This window comes from Equus asinus, chromosome 22 (assembly GCF_041296235.1).
Source record: "Equus asinus isolate D_3611 breed Donkey chromosome 22, EquAss-T2T_v2, whole genome shotgun sequence".
Taxonomy (NCBI): Eukaryota; Metazoa; Chordata; class Mammalia; order Perissodactyla; family Equidae; genus Equus; species Equus asinus.
Window position 1 is genome coordinate 48318719 of NC_091811.1, and position 20429 is coordinate 48339147.

The window sequence follows — 20429 nt, forward strand, 5'->3', positions numbered from 1 at the left end:
TGATTAAACTTGAGTTGCTAAAAACATACCTGCAATTGCTTTCCATCTGGCTGTGAAACGATGTAGTTGACTTGGGATGGCGGAGGAGGGGGTGGCGGTGGTGGCAGTCCCTGAGTTACACTGGGAGGAGCCGCTACCTGCATGAGAGGCACTCCCGTGTGCAGATGCAAGGGTAGCTGAGGATGAATGTTAAATGGATTACGCTGGATGTTCATCAAAGGAGCATGAACACCCACTGGATATGGGAAGATATTCAGAGGCTGGTGTTGTGCATTCATTTGTTGTTGCATTACATTCATTTGTGGTTGCATCATATTTATAGATAGCTGAGAACCATCAGCTTGTTGGTTGGTTTGGTCTTTAAGGTTAGAATCTATCAAAAGAAAAAAGGCTTGTGAAAAAAATCATGTTACAAATTCCTTTAGAGAGAGAAGGAAAGAACCACTGGTTAAAGTAAAATTCAATAGCAATTAATAGACTCAAAACACCTAAACCCATCTCCAATTATGTAGTTTAATCCTGTCATTTCTAAATAATGTGGGCTGATTTTCTAACTAAAAGAAAACATTCAACTTTTTTTTTTTTTTTTGAGGAAGATTAGCTCTGAGCTAACATCTGCTGCCAATCCTCCTCTTCTTGCTGAGCAAGACTGGCCCTGTACTAACATCTGTGCCCATCTTCCTCTACTTTATATATGGGATGCCTACCACAGCATGGCTCGATAAGTTGTGTGTAGGTCTGCACCAGGGATCCAAACCAGCAAACCCTGGGCTGCCAAAGCAGAGTGCACCAACTTAACCGCCAAGCCACCAGGCCTGTCCCTCAACTAAACTTATTTTTAAAAATAAGTTCAGATAACATCCGTCAACATTAGCAAAGAATCAGTAGTTCAAGAAACTTACTGACTAAAGAAATAATCATATAAAATTTAATGAGGTTACTACATTACAAGTAAGGTTAATCAATTTTTCCTTATTGTCAACAACTTTTTTCTTGCAATGTTCTTAACAAGAAAAGCCAAAGAGGGGCCGGCCCCGTGGCCAAGAGGTTACGTTTGTGTGCTCAGCTTTAGCGGCCCAGGGTTTCACCGGTTCAGATCCTGGGTGTGGACATGGCACCACTCATCAAACCATGCTGAGGCAGCATCCCACATGCCACAACTAGGAGGACCCACAACTAAAAACATACAACTATGTACCGGGGGGCTTTGGGGAGAGAAAGGAAAAATAAATAAAAAATCTAAAAAAAAGAAAAGCCGAAGAAAGATAAATCTTTATTAGAAGACTGACTTGTTTATATGAGAACAATGATGAAAACAATTTAAGTGCACTTATCTGAAACAAATGAAAAAGACATTAAATCCTGCATAGGAACATCCCAAATTCTTCTACTGCAGCAAACTGTATATAAAGCATTTAAGTCTTTGGCAAGGTTTAGGGAAAGGGTTGAGTGAAAAAAAGAAAATAAATAGTGATGTGTATATATATTTATATAAAGCAAAGTGACTTGTAAACAACTAGGATTCAATTCAACATTATTAAACTATAAATAGGAATCATTTCAATTCATACAAATAAGGTATTAAATTTGTCATCTCTTTCTTCAAATAAGAGTGTTAAAAAAGAAACAGAGTATGTTACCCTGTTCAGCTGTTTCCTCTTCTTGTCTCATCCATCCCGACTGTGCACCTGAGGAACTCCTCCCTCGTCGTGAGTAATAGTTTTGTACATCTGCTGGTAGAGTCTTTCTCACAGCCCAACTAGACGCAGATGTCCAGCCGGATCTGTCTGCCGGGGTATCAAATGAGAACTCTTGCTCACTCTTCCGTTTATAGGGCTGCTGTTCCACAAACTTGAAAGACTCACTCCCTGAACTATTCGAATTCCCTGAGAGGGGTTTTCGGTTTTGCCACCGATTTTCATTTTGATCTGTATAGGCAAAACCGCCTCTGTAAGTGCCTCTGCCACGGTTACCTCTACCACGGTTAGACAGCCAACCCGAACCAAAGTTTTTATTCCAAGAATTCCCTGAATCTTCATTTCTATTTTCTTCCCAATGAGAATCTTTTAACTTTTCTGGATTTCTGGTCCTTGGATCAGGTCCAGAATTTATTTTTTCTGTTACCCAATTGGGACAGTCATTTCTATGTTTGTCAGCAGAATTTGGATCATCAGCATCTGGACTGATGTCATTTTTTTCTTTTCTTGTGTTTTCACTCTGTTTCTCAGGGTCATTCTTTCTGTAACGATCATTTCCTCGTGGACATCTCCAACCATCATTTGCCCATCTTTCCTTCCACCGAGGAGAGTAACTGTCTCTGTCATTTCTACCAAATGATGAACTTTTGCTTTTTGTTCTAGATCTTGATGGTGACCTGGACCGAGATCTGGACCTAGACCACCTTCTGGTTCTCCTTTCTCTGTCTCGATCTCTCCTGGGCCCATCTCTGTCACTTTCTCTTTCTCTACTCCGGGACCTGGATTTTTCTCTAGGGGAGGGATCTTTCACTCTAGACTGAGATCTTCTGTTCTCTCCAGAAGTGTCTCTTTTTGGGGAGAGTGACTCAGATCTTTTGCCTTCCCTAGTGCTCTCTCTTTTTGGAGATCGAGACTGAGATCGCCTCCTTTCTCTAGTGATATCCTTTCTTGGGGACTGAGAACGAGATTTTCTCCATCCTCTTGCAGATTCTTTCTTGGGAGATGGTGATCGAGACTTCCTGCTTTCTTTTCCAGTTTCTCTTTTGGGAGATGGAGACTGAGACCGCCTCTTTTCTTGTGCAGTGTCTTTGTTGGGAGACCAAGTTGTAGATGGGGAATGAAATCTGGATCTTCGAGTACGAGGCTTTTTGGCTTTATCTATCATATCTATTGGGCTTTCAGATGGCTGAGATACAGTTTCAACCTTTTCATTTGTGGGATCGGAAGATGGCAAATTATTTTGAGAACTGTTCTCTACAGAATTTTCATTCAATTGTTTAGCATCAGCATTTACAGACGGTTCAATTTCAGATTCATTCTGGTCACTGCAAAATGAATCACATTCCATAGGTATCATCTCATTATTGTCCTCACTAAAACGCTTCTCAACTTGTTGAATGTGTGTATTAGGCAATTCTGTAGATCTGGGATGTTCAATCAGAGATTCAGTCTTTTCTTCTAAAGATTTGTCTAATTTGGCGTTAAGATTATTTTTCAATAAATTATTTTCAGAGTCTTGAATGCTATTGAAATTTTCATCCCCTGAAGTATCATGCATTGCAACTATTTCTGCATCTTCAGTTTCAACATGCCCAAGCAACTGAACCTCTAAGCTCTCAATAGATTTTTTGTCCACTGTTTGTATAATTTCACCCTCAGAAGATTCTACTTTGGGGCTGTCTATAAGCTGCTCTGTTTTTGCTACAGCATCTTTATGATCAATATTTTCTACTGCAGGACTCTCTATAACTTGTTCTTCATTAACCACAGACTCTGCATTCTCAGGCAACTCACCTAGGCTTGGTACAGGTTGGTGTACTTCAATTTCAGATGCTGAACATGTAAGAAAATTCTCTGGAGGATGATCTGTACATATATCTGCTTTCACCTCTGATTCTGAAGGTCTAGACATTTGGTCTTGATTTTCCAATGGATCATCTCCCTTTTCAGAAATATTTCTAGAAATCTCACTTTCTAAACACAAAACGTTAGCCTCTATACTTGTATTTTCAACTTTGTGAATTTCCTCCTCCTCTCCAACTAGCACAGGAGGATCTTGGGCACAAGCCTCAGAGTATGAAGCTTTCACTCCTTCCTCTGTATCATGGTTCTCCGGACGTTCCTCACCTTCTTCTATTTGCTCACTACAACTTTTCAAGCCATTAGCAGACTCGTTGTCTACATCTATCTGCACAGTACAAGTGTTACTACTTTCTATATCTGATTGGTGCTCTTTCTCTAACACAGGTGGTGTGTCAGATTCTGCTGTTTCTTCATCTACTGATTCACTGGAAGATGATTTTTCAGGGGCAGGCACAGAACTCCGAAGTTTCTTTTTCAGTAAAGGTGGTTTTCTTCCTCTTCTTACAGGCTTCCGTTTTGGAGCCTGTCTTGTTTGCTTTTCTGATTCAGCTGAAGAGGAAACACTTACAGATGGATTATTGTTATCTGGGGCATCACACCCAGAATTATTTGATACTGGGGATCTCTGGGACTGACTGACTGTTTCGGCTCTCGTGTTACGTGTAGATCTCCTTGTGGGAGTTGTTGCTGCAGGTTTTCGTCTTGATCCTCTGGTGTTTGATGTACCAGAGGTTTGCTTCTTCTCTTCTCCTTCTTGAGTATGTGCCAATGCATATCCCTTGCAAGAAGTACCTAGTAATATATATTTTTTTAAAAAGTAAAAAGTAAGTATACATTTCAATAAATGATAATAGTTTGGCTTCAGCTTATTTTAGCATAAAATAGACATCTACAACAGAGTGAAACAAAATATATTTATGAATTAAATTATGAATAAATGTATTTGTGGAATTTATCAGCTTCTATGCTACTGAAATGAGTTATCACAAGATTTGAATCCATGTGGTCAATTTTACAGGGAAAAAAACAAAAGAAAATATGTTTGGTCTGATAACTGCCATTTGCTTTATGAATTGGTATTATTAGGCAAAAAGCAAGAGAAAACAAGTTATCCACAAACAGATAAAGACTCAAACTATTATTCACAGTAAACAGGAGATGTTACTTCAAAAGATCTATGGTTTGAGCACTGAAGCCCTAAATAGGAGGGAGGCTTCTAATCAGTTCCTCGAAGACTTGTAATTTCTTCAAGTAAAAGGGATTTTCTAGTTGGAACAATTTTAAAGTCAAGTCACTGTCCAGATATTTACAGAAATGCCTAGGACTCACTATCTGTACCTTATTTTACAGTTCTTCTAAGTCATCAACACCACTTATGAGATTGAAAGAAGCTGATAATTTTTAAAAAACTAGAAAAATATTTCATAAACTTTACCAAAATTTTCTAAAGATATGGTACTTGTTGGAAAAATAGTTCTTGGCAACAGAGAAGAGACGAGAGGAAGGACTTCTGTTTCAATATTCCAGGGTATAAAACCAATTCTGAAAATTCAAAACAAAAAAGACATTTGTTCAAATAGTTTAAAAATTTAAACCAGCAATTTAAAATTACTAATTTTCCAAATCAGTTGGTAACATTAAAATACAACATGCTTAAACTATTTTTTGCCCAAATAGCTAAAAATGTAAATTCAAGGTTACTCACTGTTCAAAGATGGCTACCAACTGGCTGCAAAGAAAAAAACCTTAAAAAGCATGTTTTTCTGATAAATGGCAAAGGGAGAGGACAGGCAACTTAATAATTAATAGTAGTTTCTCTTTTAAACAATTTAATATAATACTTTATCAAGAATTTTTTTAGTTTTTCTTTTTTTCCACTATTCTGAAAAATTTCAACTTGGATAACAAAACACACAGATATATAAAATGTACAAATAAAATGCAAAGATTTTACTTGCATAAGCATATGGTTTGATGACTTTTGACCAATGTATATCTGTGTAACCACTACCCCAATCAAGAAATAGAACATTTCTACCACCCCAGAAAATGCCTTCATGCCCCTTGCACCTCCTCTCTTTCCAGGCAAGTAAAGAGATAATTTGGTGAAGTTAATCAAATCAGGGTTTTAAGGAAATTAGCAAGGTCAAAGGTAAATCAGTCCACGAATAAATAAAAACTTAACAAAAAGTGGAAAGCGAACTTATAGCACGTGAACTTTGAAGCATATCATAGCTGGTATCACATTTTTTGTTAGATTTCTTTGTTTTATAGCACACATCAAGGCCAAAAATATCAAAATAAATACATTTTTAAAAAGAAAAAATAGAATTGATTTCTATTGCTATATTATATTCTAAAATTCCTCAATCTAAAGATGATGGCTCTTCAAAGCTGCCAGTGTCCCTGTGGACCTGCTAAGACCTGAAAGTTTCTGCGTCCAAACCCAATCCACGCTCTGCTTTGTCTTTCTCTGATTCCTATTTATTCGGTTCAGGTCTCCTAACAAGACTATTTTATCCAGTATAATGTGAAATTCTGGAGGAGGAGGAGAGAAGTTTGAAAAACAATGTACCACTTGTACATACACAAAAACATACAACTCTAAGAAAAGGTTTCGTATTATACACATTTGGACTTTCTAATTTTACTTTCTAATTTTACTTCTATTTATGTTCCATTGTCTCTCCTAGAGGGTGAAGGCCCTATGTAGAACTATATTACAGTGATATAAAAAATAGTTACAACGTGTTATAGGAATGAATATAAAACTCAGGTGAGGACCTTGATCTTTACATGGAGCTTGATTTAAGTATATATCATGGACCTAGCAATGTGCTGGTAGCTTCGGGATTTAAACTAAGAAAGAAAGGGCAAGATTATAGAAAGTCATGAATGCCAGGGCAGAGTAGGGACTTGATCAAATAGTTATTTAGAATAACATTCGTCATGATAAAAGCAGTGCTTCAGGTATCAGTACACAGGTAAGACTGGAATGGGGGAAAGAGTAGAGAAAGGATGACAAATCTGAATGCTATTAATAACAATAAATCTCATCATTTAGGTACTCTCCCTTTTAAATGAATCAAATATCTGCATTTATTAAAAAGAAAAACAAAGGATTCTTTACTTGTCAAGGGGTTCCTTAAATAGCAATCTTCGTTAGGCCTTTGAAAAACCAAAATTTAATTTACACAAAACTTTCTTAGAAACATAACTACTGAATAAGATCCCTCTGTAGTTAAGTATTAATGACAGCTTGTGCTCATGTTAACACGTAAACATTTTAAGTAAACAATTTTTTTTACCTTCCAATTCCAGGTAATGTATCAGGAAACCATGACAACTCCAGTTCCTGTCTCTTCTGCCTAATCAATGCACTGATTTCATTGACTTCTATAAATTCTGTACTAAAAGATAAATTTTGGACCTTCATCAGAATTCCAAAAACTTAAGTTTGGAGTAACAATTGGGTTGGTTATACCATAAATAGCAGAAGTTTTAGTACCTAGTGCTATAAATCACATTAAAAAAATAAGAACCCTTTTCTATTTAAACACTTTCAAAATGAACTCATTCCTAAAGTAAAATTTTTATATTACAAATCAAAATTTATCTGATTCATAAAAGTAATGCTTGAATTTCTACCTTAAGTGACAGAATTTCTAAAAACTCAATCCAGACTAATATCCTTATTACTGAGAGAAAAAAGCAACATTATTTCTATCCCATAAACCAAAGCTGCAGCGAGCAGTTCTCACAGAAACTGTAGGCACAAGTTTCCCATCTGAAACAAAGCGTAAGACAAAAGAAGAAAATAAAGGAAAGTATGGTTACTGTAACCAAAAACGGGTGTAGTTCAGCTTTTCAAAAGGCTGCTTAGATGTAATTGTTTCCTTTGGTACCCTGCCAAGCCCTAAAATTAAGTCATAAAATCTAATCTGTCTTGTTCATTAAACCAATTCTTATGTGATTTTAAAACTCCAACTTGATCTTCAAATTCCACAAATATCTACTTAGTATCTACATGCCAGTCACTAGATTCAAAGATGTCTGGATCTACTCTGTGGAACAATGTAATTTATTACTAATGAAAGCAAAGCCCACTAGCACAGGCAGTCACTGCATAACAGACAGGGTCATAGAATAATAGGTTTTCTCTTTTACTTTCACAAAAACAAGGTAGACTTTCACAGTGTTTGTTGAGCCAGAGTTTAAACTTCCATCAAAAGTTAAATATAATTAAAAATGAAGTATGAAAAGCATAAATTAAAAGTAGAAAATACTAACCAGTAAGCTCTACAGGCGAAAGAAGACTCTCCAGGGTGACTACTAGAAGGAAACATGTTGGAGAAGACATTCCTGAAGCACTGACTGGTACACGTGTTTGATCTTCGAGGCTAGAGAAGTAAAGAGGTTAGCGGAATAGCAAACAAAAAAACCTCCAGAATAGGGAGGGAATAGTTATATTTAAATATTGTGACATACCTAAGGCAATAGTTATGTAATAAACAATCATAAAGTGTTATTATCTAAGAAAAAGACTTTTCTTTATTTCAACAAACCTTATGCATCTTTATTGTTGCATTTTTCTTTCCTCCCATTTCACTGTATTTAGCGTTTTCTGTACAAAGACAAAAATACTTGGTTACCTTGTCTTAATTTTTATTTCAAAAGGTTGTAATCCAGGACTGATTATGGCATACTGACAAGAGAAAGTTAAAATATGTAGAAAAGCTGCATTTACAATAACAGTACTTTCATTTACATAATTTTTACAAATCCTAATTTTATCTTATCTTCTTAGGCTACAGATACAAGGAAAATATAAGTGGCCACAAAGGAGAAAGCCAGTGAAGCATGTAAAACTGCTATGCTCAGAGCATGGCTACTAAAATTCTAGCCAACACTTTCTGGCATCTTATGCACACTTAAACTACCTTGTAACAAAAAGTATATATAAGAAGTCAAATTACTTAATATCAATAATGTACTTAATATGTCCTTTCAAGCTATGACCTGAAAAACACACACTGTTAACCCACCTCAAGTAGGAGCTAACCGGGGAACTGAGGCCCTGAGCCCTTGTCAATCATAAACTACCACTTAACCAGTAGTACCGACTTCAAGTAAGTAACATCGCTCCTCCTCCAACTTTATGATTAGAATTTGCAGAAGCAGAAGAGTTCATTAAAAGAGCTTTCTGTTATAGCAATGTTTTTGGCTGCACTGCTTACAACTTGTTCTTTGGTTTTACCTGTCCCATCTGGAAATGTATTTCTATGGATACGGACTTCCAGGTTAAAGAAGATAAAGGATGGTTTCTGTTAACCACAAAACTTGTGGATCTTTACAGATTACTGCTCTTAGTTTTTCTTTACCATCAAGCCCACATTATTAGTCATCTCTAGCCATCAATACATTTGTTGTCTGCAATAAACTGCCGCTGGTACTGCCATTGCTCTCTCCTCAGGAATCTGGAAAAAGTCTATGGTGCAAATGACAACTGCTCTTTGAACCTTCTGTCTTGCTTGCCTCACAAGGGGCCTACTGATTTTGTTCAAAATAAATCACCCTAACTCGGAGGCCTGTTTCCTGTTGTTGCAAGACCATATGTATTTAGGGTTTCTTCTGTCAGTCCAGTTGGTAACAGCCTACTTTCTACTTAATAGCATACTAATTTCCTTTTAAGTCACTATACAACAGCTGTTTGGTCTCATGCTATTATCCATCCTTCACACATGTCCCACCTAGAACTGCAGTAACAAATGTAATTTCAGTGTTGGGGAGAGGGGTGCCGGCTGAGTTCTAGGAACTTATTTTCTTACCCGTTGACATATACCTCAGAGATGATACCAATTTTTAAAATTGTTTAAAGAAGCCAGGAATAAAAATGTGTGACAAGTACCCAGCCACATTCTTAGAAATAACTATTTCCTTCAGCTAGACACAGAATTGCAGTGTTGTAGCTACAGTGTCTTGTATACCTAAGGGTGCTGAGTCGTTTTCATTCACTCAATACTTAATGAGCATATACTGTGCGCAGAGCATTCCTTCACTCAGAAGCCTATCTCAGGAAGCCGCCACTACCCAAAATGCTCTCCATGGGAAGAACTGTTAGTTTTCTGGGCAATGTTAAGTGTGAAAATCTAGTACAAAAGCTTTTTCACATATTTCTGGGTAATTCTCAGGTAATTACTGAGCAGCTCCAATAACAATCTCAGAAAGCAATTAACACTGGGGGCTGGCCCCGTGGCCGAGTGGTTAAGTTCGCGTGCTCGGCTGCAGGCGGCCCAGTGTTTCGTTGGTTCCAATCCTGGGCGCGGACATGGCACTGCTCATCAAACCACGCTGAGGCAGCGTCCCACATGCCACAACTAGAAGGACCCACAACGAAGAATATACAACTATGTACTAGGGGGCTTTGGGGAGAAAAAGGAAAAAATAAATAAATAAATAAAATCTTAAAAAAAAAAAAAAGCAATCAACACTGGTGCATTTGTCTAAATTGTGGTTTCCTGGAGACCATTTCACAAATCTACTCTACTTATCTATCTGCCTTTGGACAGGAGTGATACACCTTTTCATTTAACTTTTATCAAAATAATGCATGTACATACTTTAAGAAATCAAACAGCACTTCTAGGCTTATAAAGAAAAACTACAGAAATCCCCACTCGACTTCAGCTCACCAAAAGCACTCATCAAGCCCTTTAGCTGTTTCTTCTAATATTTACCTCTTTATTTCTAAAACAACATGCTTATACTACTCTACCTTGATTTTTTCGGTTTCAGATATTTTCTAATGATTTTTTTTTTACTATAGAAGACCGTTTCTCTTATATCACTGCCCTTTTTATTTTCTTTGCTACCTCCACCGTAATGTTCTTTGTGATATATCAATGTTTGATATAAGCAATATTATATTATAATTATTAAACATTATTCACAGCCGAACCATGTACTGAATTATGATTACTTTTCTTGTACATCTTCTTGCTTTTCTTAGGGTTAATAACTGCTTTGTTTTCTCTTTCCCTTTTTTCCCCTATATTATCTATCATTAATTTAGCTAATTCTACAACACAAGTATAAATCTCAGTATACTCAAACACATCAACTCATCCATCAAGTTCGTTGCCCACTGTCTTGGAAATACTCTTCCTTTGCTCTACTCCAATCTAAAACGGTAACTCTTTAAAAGCTGCTATTCAACTGTTATCCTGGGACTGTCCTCTATCATCTTGATAATCCCCATTGTCTTTTTCCTGGGTTGTAATTCATTTTCTGAATCTCGCGTTGTTCTTTCATTTACTTTCTCATTTACTAAAGGATACACATCCTCCAGTAGAATTTTGAGAAAGGATGTGTGAGAATGAATTTTTGAGCTTTAATGTGTTTATCTTTTTTTTTTATTTTTTTAAGATTTTATTTTTTCCTTTTTCTCCCCAAAGCCCCCTGGTACATAGTTGTCTATTTTTAGTTGTGGGTGCTTCTAGTTGTGGCATGTGGGATGCCACCTCACCATGGTTTGATGAGCGGTGCCATGTCCACGCCCAGGATTCGAACTGGTGAAACCCTAGGCCTGGTGAAACACGAAGTGGAGCGTGTGAACTTAACCACTCAGCCACAGGGCCGGCCCTGAGAATATCTTTATTCTGTCCTAACACTTGATTGATAGTTTGGCATGAAGAATTTTCTAGGTTAGTAATTATTTACCCTAGATTTTTCAAGGTGTGCTCTATTGCTATATCTTTTGTTGTTGATAACATTCTTTCATACATGGCCTGTTTTGTCTATATGCTCTTAGGATCTTGTTATCTGCAGAGTTTTAGAATTTTATGAAGCACTTAGTGTAGATCTTTCCTCTTTTACTAGGTATTAGGTTATTCTTTACCTGGATACTCACACTCTACTATTCTGGGTAATTCTCCTTTGTAGTACTTTTCTTGATAACTTTCTGCCTTGTAGAAAATTTTTCCCTTCTGAAATTTTATTATTCAGTAATGAACCTCATGGACTAATACCCTATCATCTCTTTGACTTTTCATCCCACTTTGAGATTTCTCAGCTTACCTTCTATTCCTGTTGAATTTTTTAAATTTCTGCTATAATATTTTTAATTTCCAAAAGTTTTCTTTTTGTAGTCTTTTCTTGTTTCATTGATGAAATATCCCTTCTCTTATTTTTGAGGACATTAATTTTTAAGTTGTTCCTTGTTTCCTAGCACAAGGTTTGTTCTATCAGATTCCTTTTGTCTCTGCTTTGATTTAAATTGAAGGTTTCCTCCAAATATCTGGTGATGCTTGATTGTTTGTGGGACACTAAAATACTGATTGAAAATGGTATGGATGAGTGGTGGTCAGAGCCTTTCAACTAATGGGTTTCACAGTAGCGTGATCAAGCAGAGATCTATTTCATTCAGAGACTCCCAAACATCAATATCTCCAAAGTCTTTTCTCTTAGGCAAGGAAGTATCCCAGAAGATGCCTCCTATGTCCCATTTTTGGAACAAGCAAGACTGCCAGTGCTTTGGGAAATGACAAGTAGAGAACTAGCGGCCTCAACATTTGACTTAATTTCCCTCTCTTTACTCTGTTGTTTCCTCTACCCTCATTTGTGCTAGAGTTTAATCTGATTCAAGCACTCACTCTAGAGAGTAAGCTTCCAGTCTTTGCCTGGGTAGCTCCTTCCCCTACCCTGTCCAGCCAGCAATCTGCAACATAAACTACCCTTTAAAAAAGTTTTACCCGCTTCTGTTTTTTGGCACCACCCTGTATGCCTTCCTTCAGAGATAACAGAAGCATCCAGATCCAAGACTGTCTAAGGTTCTACAGTACAGGAACTCATTTGATTCTTTTTTTTTAAATTGAAGTATAGTTGACATACAAAACAGTTTCAGGTACGTCATAGTGATTCAATATTTACATACACTACAAAATGATCACAGTAAGTCTAGTTACCATCTGTCACCATACAAAGGCCTTATAATATTACTGACTAAATTCCATATACTGTACATTACATCCCCCTGACTCGTTCACTCTATACCCCGAAAGTTTGTACCTCTTATCCCCTTCACCTATTTCACCCACCCCCAACCCCTCCCCATCTCTGGTAACCACCAGTTTGTTTCCTGTATTTATGAGTCTGATTCTGTTTTGTTTTGTTTATTTGCTTGTTTTGGTTTTCAGATTCCACATATAAGTGAAATCATACGGTATTTGTCTTTCTCTGCTTGATGTTTCACTTAGCACTGATTTGATTCTCAACTCCCCTCTTCCCATGAAAGGTTTACGTTCCAGCTTTCTGCTAAAACAGTTTACTATTCACCTTGTACAATCACTTTCAAGCTACTATTTTGTGGACATCTCTTTTTGTTTGAGGAAGATTGGCCCTGAGCTAATAACATCTTTTGCCAATTCTCCTCTTTTTGTTGAGAAAGACTGGCCCTAAGCTAACATCCATGCCCATCTTCCTCTACTTTATATGTAGGACGCTTACCACAGCAAGGCTTGCTGAGCAGTGCCATGTCCGCACCTGGGATTTGAACCGGCGAATCCAGGCCTGCCGAAATGGAATGTGTGCACTTAACCGCTATGCCACCGGGCGGGCCCCGTGGACATCTCTTATCTGCTGTCCCTTCTCTCCAGGTCTCTTCTCTCTGTGGCTTTAAATTTTTCTTTACATTCTTTTATTGTTATTTTAGTAGAGTTTTGGGACGGATTAAAGAATTAAACAGGTACTCAATCTGCTATGCTTAACTAGAAGCTTGTGTTATTTGTTTGAATTCAGTGTATGCCAAAACATATTTCATGGAAACATCTTTTTCCACAATACAAAACAGTAAAAAAAAGGTAGTGAGCTTAGGGTCCAGTACTTGGCAGGCACCCAATTAAAGTTCAATTAATTGATTCCAAAGTTAATAAAGCCATAATTAAATAGATTCAGCAAGTACTTAAAGAAGTACTCCATCAAGAAATGCCTGAAAAACAGATACTTTTTATAGACTACATCAATTATAAACTATTAGCACAAACAAAAGATTAATGTTTATTCCAAGAACAAAGCACATAAGGAGGTTAAAATAAAAAAAAGTAGTATGGGGCCGGCCCCATGGCCTAGTGGTTAAGTTCAGCACACTCTGCTTCGGTGGCCCGGGTTTGGTTCCTGGGCATGGACCTATATCATTCCTTGGCAGCCATGCTGTGGTGGTGACCCACATACAAAATAGAGGATGATTGGCATGGATGTTAGCTTAGGGTGAATCTTTCTCAAGCAAAGAGAGGAAGATTGGCAACAGACATTAGCTCAGGGAAAATCTTTCTCAGCACACACACACACAAAAAGGGCAGTATGACAACTCAGTTGTCTAGCATGACTGAAGAATAAAAAGCGACATTTCCTTAACAACTTTGCCAAAAGGTAGTCTGTCTAACTTTTCATAATACTTTTAGTCAGGCAACACCATCTTCATTAAATGCAGAAACATAAAATTAAACAGTTTTTATAATTTTACTAGAGTCACAGACGATTTAATGGAAAAACCAATACAAAACCCAAGTGGTCCAATTTCCAACAAAATTGTCTATTAGGTTTGCTGGAGTTTTAACTAATATTATACTAATAATTTCTAATCCAGATAAAAGAATTTCACAATTTCATATGCTCTATTCATTAGTTTGAGAAGTGTATAACACAAAGATAAATAACTACAGGTTTATCAAAGAACAGCCCCTTTCTGCTTCAAAAAACTCTAAGAAATTAAAGAAGATAAACTGAATTGCTTCTAAAATCCAGCCAAACAATCCTAGGTAAAGACACAGACAATATCTTCTCAAAAAGTTCTTTTAGAGAAAGAAATTTAAATTATCCTTACTGACATCATGGTTTCTATTCAGTGTTACTGGGTAAATAAATAAAGACGTACTTAATTTGTGCAACTTCCTACTAACTCTACCTTCATCTTTGTCTCTTAGTTCTTCGCTCAGTCATCAAATGCCTACATTTAAGGGTCCAAGGTTGTTTCCCTCTCACATGATAGGTTCAGTAATGACTTTGAGAGAATTACATGTAACATTTATAGGTTCTCTTAGTCTTCTAATGAGGCAGTTTGTTAATAAATAATATCTAAGAAATTTCATAAGGAATGTGAAAATTGAAAGTTAAAACTCTTAAAGGTCCTATTCCTATAGGTATGGTTTATCAACTGTAGCCTGAAAAAACAGACTGATATCTATCACATTTCTGAAAGGTAAGGCAAATTAATCAAGGTTAATTTGTCGATTAAGAAGGGAACAGACACTATGCTATCAAAATGATAGTTAATTTTACATTAACAATTATGTTTTAGCTCAAAAGTACATCCAAACAAGAGCCATCAGAATAAGGCAGTAATGTAAGCTATACAGGTTGCAGACAACCATACAGTGAGAGGCTTAAAGTGAGTAACATTAACAATATCATACTTTAGTATTTTCTGTAGTGGGAAGAGGCACTGGATATGGAGTCAGAAGACTGGATCAAATTCTGGCTGCTCCAACTGTTAGCTGTGTGATGTTGGCCAAGATATTTAGCCTTTTAAAACTGTGTTAAAGTTTATAACTATGAGTGATTTTGAATACTAATGAAGTACAAAAAAATGACACCTACAGCAGATTTAACTAATGCAAACATTTAGCCAGTTCTACTTTACATTAATCTCTGTCTTCTTCCTTCACTAGAGGAAACTTCTCTCCTGAAATTGATGGTATCATTCTCATACTTAAGCTTTCTGGGTCTCAGTTTCCTGTTTGTTACATCTATAAATCAATTACTTTTTATCATCAGGTAGTTCTAGCCAAGGGCAATCAAATAAATACTTAATAATCATTACCACTTTGTATGATACCCTGGAAAATGCCATATAGAAAACACAATCACTACCCACAAAGAAACTTAAAATCTTATTAGAAAAAACACAAAGCAGGACAATATACTTATTTCACTGAAGTTAACTGTGAGACCTTGAATTATTTTATCTACCACTATAGGGGGAAAATGGCCCATTAAATTCTCATGGTACTTTTTTTTAATTATAGAAAATTTCAAACAAATACAAAAGTAGAGAGACTAGCATAATGAAATCCTCTATACCCACCCAACCTCTAAAATGTTAATTCACGTCCAATGTTAATTTATCTACTACCTTCTCAAGATCATTTTGAAACAAATTCTGGACATCAAATCATTTAATGCATAAATACTTCAGTGTATAATTCTAACAGATAAGTGCTCTTTTGGGGAAAAAAATTCCTTAATATCACAAGTTAAAAAAACAAAAAATCCCCAATAATTCCTTAATATCAAATAGCCAATGTTCGATTTTCCCTAATTGTCCATGTAGTTATATATTTTTTTACTTTCTTTTTGTGACATGTTAGAATATGGATCCAAATAAGATCCCTACATTGTGACTGGCTGAATGTTTCTTTGTCTCCTTTAATCTACAGGTTCCCCTTCAACCCTTTTAAACTCCTTGGAATGTTTTGACTGAAAAAATCAGGTCATTTATCTTTGGTCTAAATCTTGCTGCTTGTATCTCCCTGTGGTCACTTAACATGCATCTCTGCCTCCGTTTATCTTGTAAATTAGTAGTTAGATTTCTTAATCAGATGCAGGGTTTTGTTTTTTGTTGGTCATATTACTGCATATTTGTTGTTATTTACTTCCATAAGGAGGTGTTTAAAGTCTGTCTCTCCTTTTGTGATGCTAACAGCCACTGCTGATCACTGCTCAAATCCATTATAATTTCATCTTCAATTATTTGTTGAAATACTTCTAAAAAAATTACCTTTCCTTTATTACCTGTTCAATTATCCTGATGTATAGTTTGGAAAGGCAAGATAGATGCTTGGATCTTTCCTTTTATATATCCGTTTTCAAAACGAGTTAACTTTCTGGCATCCTCCAAAATAGACTAAATAGTTTGGTTATCTATTTGTCTACTTATAAAGTAGCATCATGAACTCATGGACTTAAACATCTGACAGGTTTCAATAACTGTAGTTATTATTAGCCTTCTTGATGCTCAAATTGTCCCATTTTTGCCCAGAGGGAGCCCAATCAAGTTGATTCCTGAGACTTTTTGTTATGATCCTAGTAGTCTTTGAAAGCTTCCTTGCTTTCTCTTAGAAAAAACGTTCTAGGCACATCTTATTTATTTACTACCTCAAACCTGGAATCAGTCATTTATTTCAATAAGCCCTAGTTCTTTTATTGGGAAATGGTATTTAGAGAACACAATCTGGGCACTTGGTTGGGTCACAATGTTTTCTATCATTTAGAAATTTTATTTTATAATGACTGAAAGAGCTCTTTTTGACCTTGTCATGGGTTGAAAGTATCCCCCCCAAAATTCATATCCACCTGGAACCTCAGAATATGACATTTAGAAATAGGGTCTTGGCAGACTCAATTAAGATAAGATTGATGTGAGATCATACTGGATTAGGGTGTGCACTAAATCCAATGAGAGTGTCCTTATCAGATACAGAATATGATACAGAGGGAGACAAAAAGGCTGCCATGTGAAGACAGAGGCAGAGATTTCAGGGCTGCAGCTACAAGCCAAAGAAGGCCAAAGATTGCCAGGAGCCATCAGAAGTTAGGGAGAGGCAAGGAAGAACTCTTCCTTAGAGCCTTAGAGGAGCATGGGTCTACAGAGACCTTGACTTCAGACTTCTAACCCTCGGACTGTGAAAAAAACAAGTTTCTGTTGTTTAAGCCACTAAGTTTGTGGTTAATTTGTTACAGGAAACTAACATAGTTTCTATATAGGAAACTAATATAGGAAACTAATACAGATCTAGACATAGTTCTTTTCCTGTTTTTAAATCAAATCATAAATAAAAACGAATATATAGGTATAGTAAATTGATTAAGGTATTCATAAAACTTCTTTTTCTAATTACTCTTCAACTCTTTAATTTGTCAATGACCATTTTTCACATAATATCATCTTTGTGCTATCAAGAACAGTGGTGATTTCTTCAGGAAATCCATCAAAGAACTAAATCATTGGCGCTGTACTCTTATACTGGCTTTGCAATTAAGCATGTAGAACTGGCCAACTTTGACTCTTTTGGGAATGATGGCACACACGTCTGATTGATTCCCCCCAATTCTCCCACTCTCAATTAGGCGTCTAGTCCACAATTATCTATGGACTTTCTTCCAACCTTCTGCTATCCATTCTTCAAATTTAATGATTAACACTTTGTATGTTCATACATTCGCAGGCAGTAACAACCACTGCTGCTTGGCCAAGTGTGATCATACAGGGCAAGTGATAGACAGAATCCCATTTCAGAGATGTCAGAATGTGAAAAAAAATGGATTTTCAGAATTGATCAAATAAGGGGTGCGCTAAATGAGTTATAAAGACAAAAAGAAACACAACTTCAGAAAACAGAGACAACATTAGAAATTTTCTGACAGCTATTTGGTTTTCCATCTTTTTGGAATACCTTTACGAAGTTAGTTTTCCAAAAATGGTTTCACCACATTGTATCCCACTGAAAAAAAGCTTTAATGGTAGCTACTACTTGCATAACATTACTCCCTATAAGATAATATCCAGAAATTTTAGCTTTATTGGTCAAAACTCTCTATGATGATGGGGCCGGCCCGGTAGCGAAGCGGTTAAGTTCACACGTTCTGCTTCGGCAGCCTGGGGTTCACCAGTTCAGATCCCAGGTGCGGACATGGCACCGCTTGTCAAGCCATGCTGTGGTAGGTGTCCCACATATAAAGTAGAGGAAGATGGGCACGGATGGTAGCTCAGGGCCAGTCTTCCTCAGCAAAAAGAGGAGGATTGGCAGATGTTAGCTCAGGGCTAGTCTTCCTCAAAACAAACAAACAAACAAAACTCTCTATGATGACCTCAACCTTCCTTTCCAGTCTTATTTCTGACATGGTCTTAAACATTTTTGCCTGAACTTAAGAGTGGGGAAAGAAATGACAACTGGAAGAAATCATCAATTTAACCTAGAGCCAAGCACAAATACACATATCAACGTGAAGCAATCATCACTAAAATAATTTGAAGTTGAATACATCTTATTTGTGTATGGCATGCAAACATCCATATTTCTTCAGAACATCTCTACTTGGTTGTAGCACAGGCATCTTATATGTCCAAAAGAGAATTCCTGATTATACCCTCCCAAACATTCTCCTACCAACCTTCCCTAGGTCAGTAATTGGCAACTGCATTTTAACAGATGCTCAGGCCAAGACCTTAGAGTTAACTTTTACTTCCCTCTTCCTTGTACTCCACATTCAATCCATCAGCAAATCCTGTTAATTTCACCTTTGAAACACAATACATACAGAATTAAACCACTCTCACCACCTCCACTAACATCCTCTTGTCCCAGGCCACGACAATCTGTAGCCTGGAAAACAGCCACCTAAGTAGTCTCTCAGTCTTCCTCGGAGACTCCTCCCCTCCCCTATGATCTATTCTCCCCTTAACAGCAAGAGCGATGTTGAATAATACGTCTGATTATGTTATTCCTGAAAATGCTTGTCATCTCACGCAGGCCTCCCCACCAATGTCTTACTCTCCCTCCTCCACCTACATCATAACTCAATCATTCTAGTCATACTGATCTCCACACTATTGCTCGAACATACCAAGAATGCTCCTGTCTCAGGGCTTCTGCACTTGCTGTTCCCTTGCCTGGAATACTTTTCCCTGAGATATGTCCATGGCTTAATCCCCTTACTTCTTTTAGATTGCTATACAAATATAACCTTATCCAAGAGGCTTTTCCCAACCCCTTATGTAAAATATCACTTCCACAATGGTATCACCCTTTATCCCTTTACCCTGCTTTATTCTTCCTTAAAGCACTTATCACCACCTGTCATATTATACATTTGTCTTTTTACTGTCGATAGAAGACACACTCTTTTAGCAAATACTTTGTCTCTTTTGTGCACTACTATACCCTTAAGAGTTCAGAACTGTGTCTGGCACAGCTGGCTGAATGAATGAGTTGATCTCAATTCCCTTTTACTCTCCTCATATGAATATCTCATAGTGAGTATGTACTGAGTATGAACTTAGAATTTAAACCTGAGTAATTTTCATTAAATGTGTGATACCTAAATACAAGCTAACTAAAGTTATTTCATCAAGTACATAATCTATTTCAATGCAGGAAGAAAAGATGGCCATGTTAGATGTTTTAAACTCCCCAAGTAAAAAGCAACATCACAGAAAAACTAACTACATGGGTAATGAATTAAGTACCTAGTACCCCTCAAATAAAGCCAGACTTGCTCAGTTAAGACATTTGCTCATAATCATCTGGGTATTAGTACTCTTGTATCAAATAAACAAGAGTATACTCATAAAGTATAATGAGTATTTCTGCCTATCCTAATCAAATGACTTCAGGTATATTAACTTAAGGAGACATGGCATTAGGTTACAGGCCTTGGACAATATTAACCTTCTGGCAGGAATAGGTTTTTTTAAGAACTATAATTAAAAATGAGCTCTCCAATGATAAAATGGCTTAGGATGTCCACTAAAAACTTATTTAGTATTTCATACTTTGAATAGTGAAACAAATTTTCAAATCCGAATGAGTCACAGATTCCTATAAATGGCCTTCACTACACTGAAGCACTATAGGTTTAGCATTTGCCTATGCTTCTCTCTCTAAAAATAAGTCCAGGCAGGAGATATATACTTAAAGAAAATTACAGTAGTCATAAAACTAAAATTAACATAGTGAGAGCAGGCCAACACAGTGAGAGCAGGCCAAATTATCTAAAGAAAATCTGTAACATCATTTAATTTTCCTCAGCAGTAAA

General features: G+C 36.7%; 1 protein-coding gene across 5 annotated transcripts in view; it reads right to left on the reverse strand.

Annotated features, from left to right (window-relative positions):
• SCAF11 (SR-related CTD associated factor 11) overlaps positions 1 to 20429 on the reverse strand; it is a 67560-nt gene that overhangs the window by 4684 nt on the left and 42447 nt on the right. For all 5 annotated transcript variants that reach the window (XM_014860470.3, XM_014860469.3, XM_044755534.2 and 2 more), the window contains 6 exons: positions 8126 to 8184; positions 7851 to 7960; positions 6869 to 6970; positions 4996 to 5102; positions 1641 to 4352; positions 30 to 373 (listed from right to left, as the gene is read on the reverse strand). In XM_014860470.3, the coding sequence (XP_014715956.1) occupies positions 30 to 373; positions 1641 to 4352; positions 4996 to 5102; positions 6869 to 6970; positions 7851 to 7960; positions 8126 to 8184 (3434 nt within the window). The remainder of the gene's footprint in view (positions 1 to 29; positions 374 to 1640; positions 4353 to 4995; positions 5103 to 6868; positions 6971 to 7850; positions 7961 to 8125; positions 8185 to 20429) is intronic.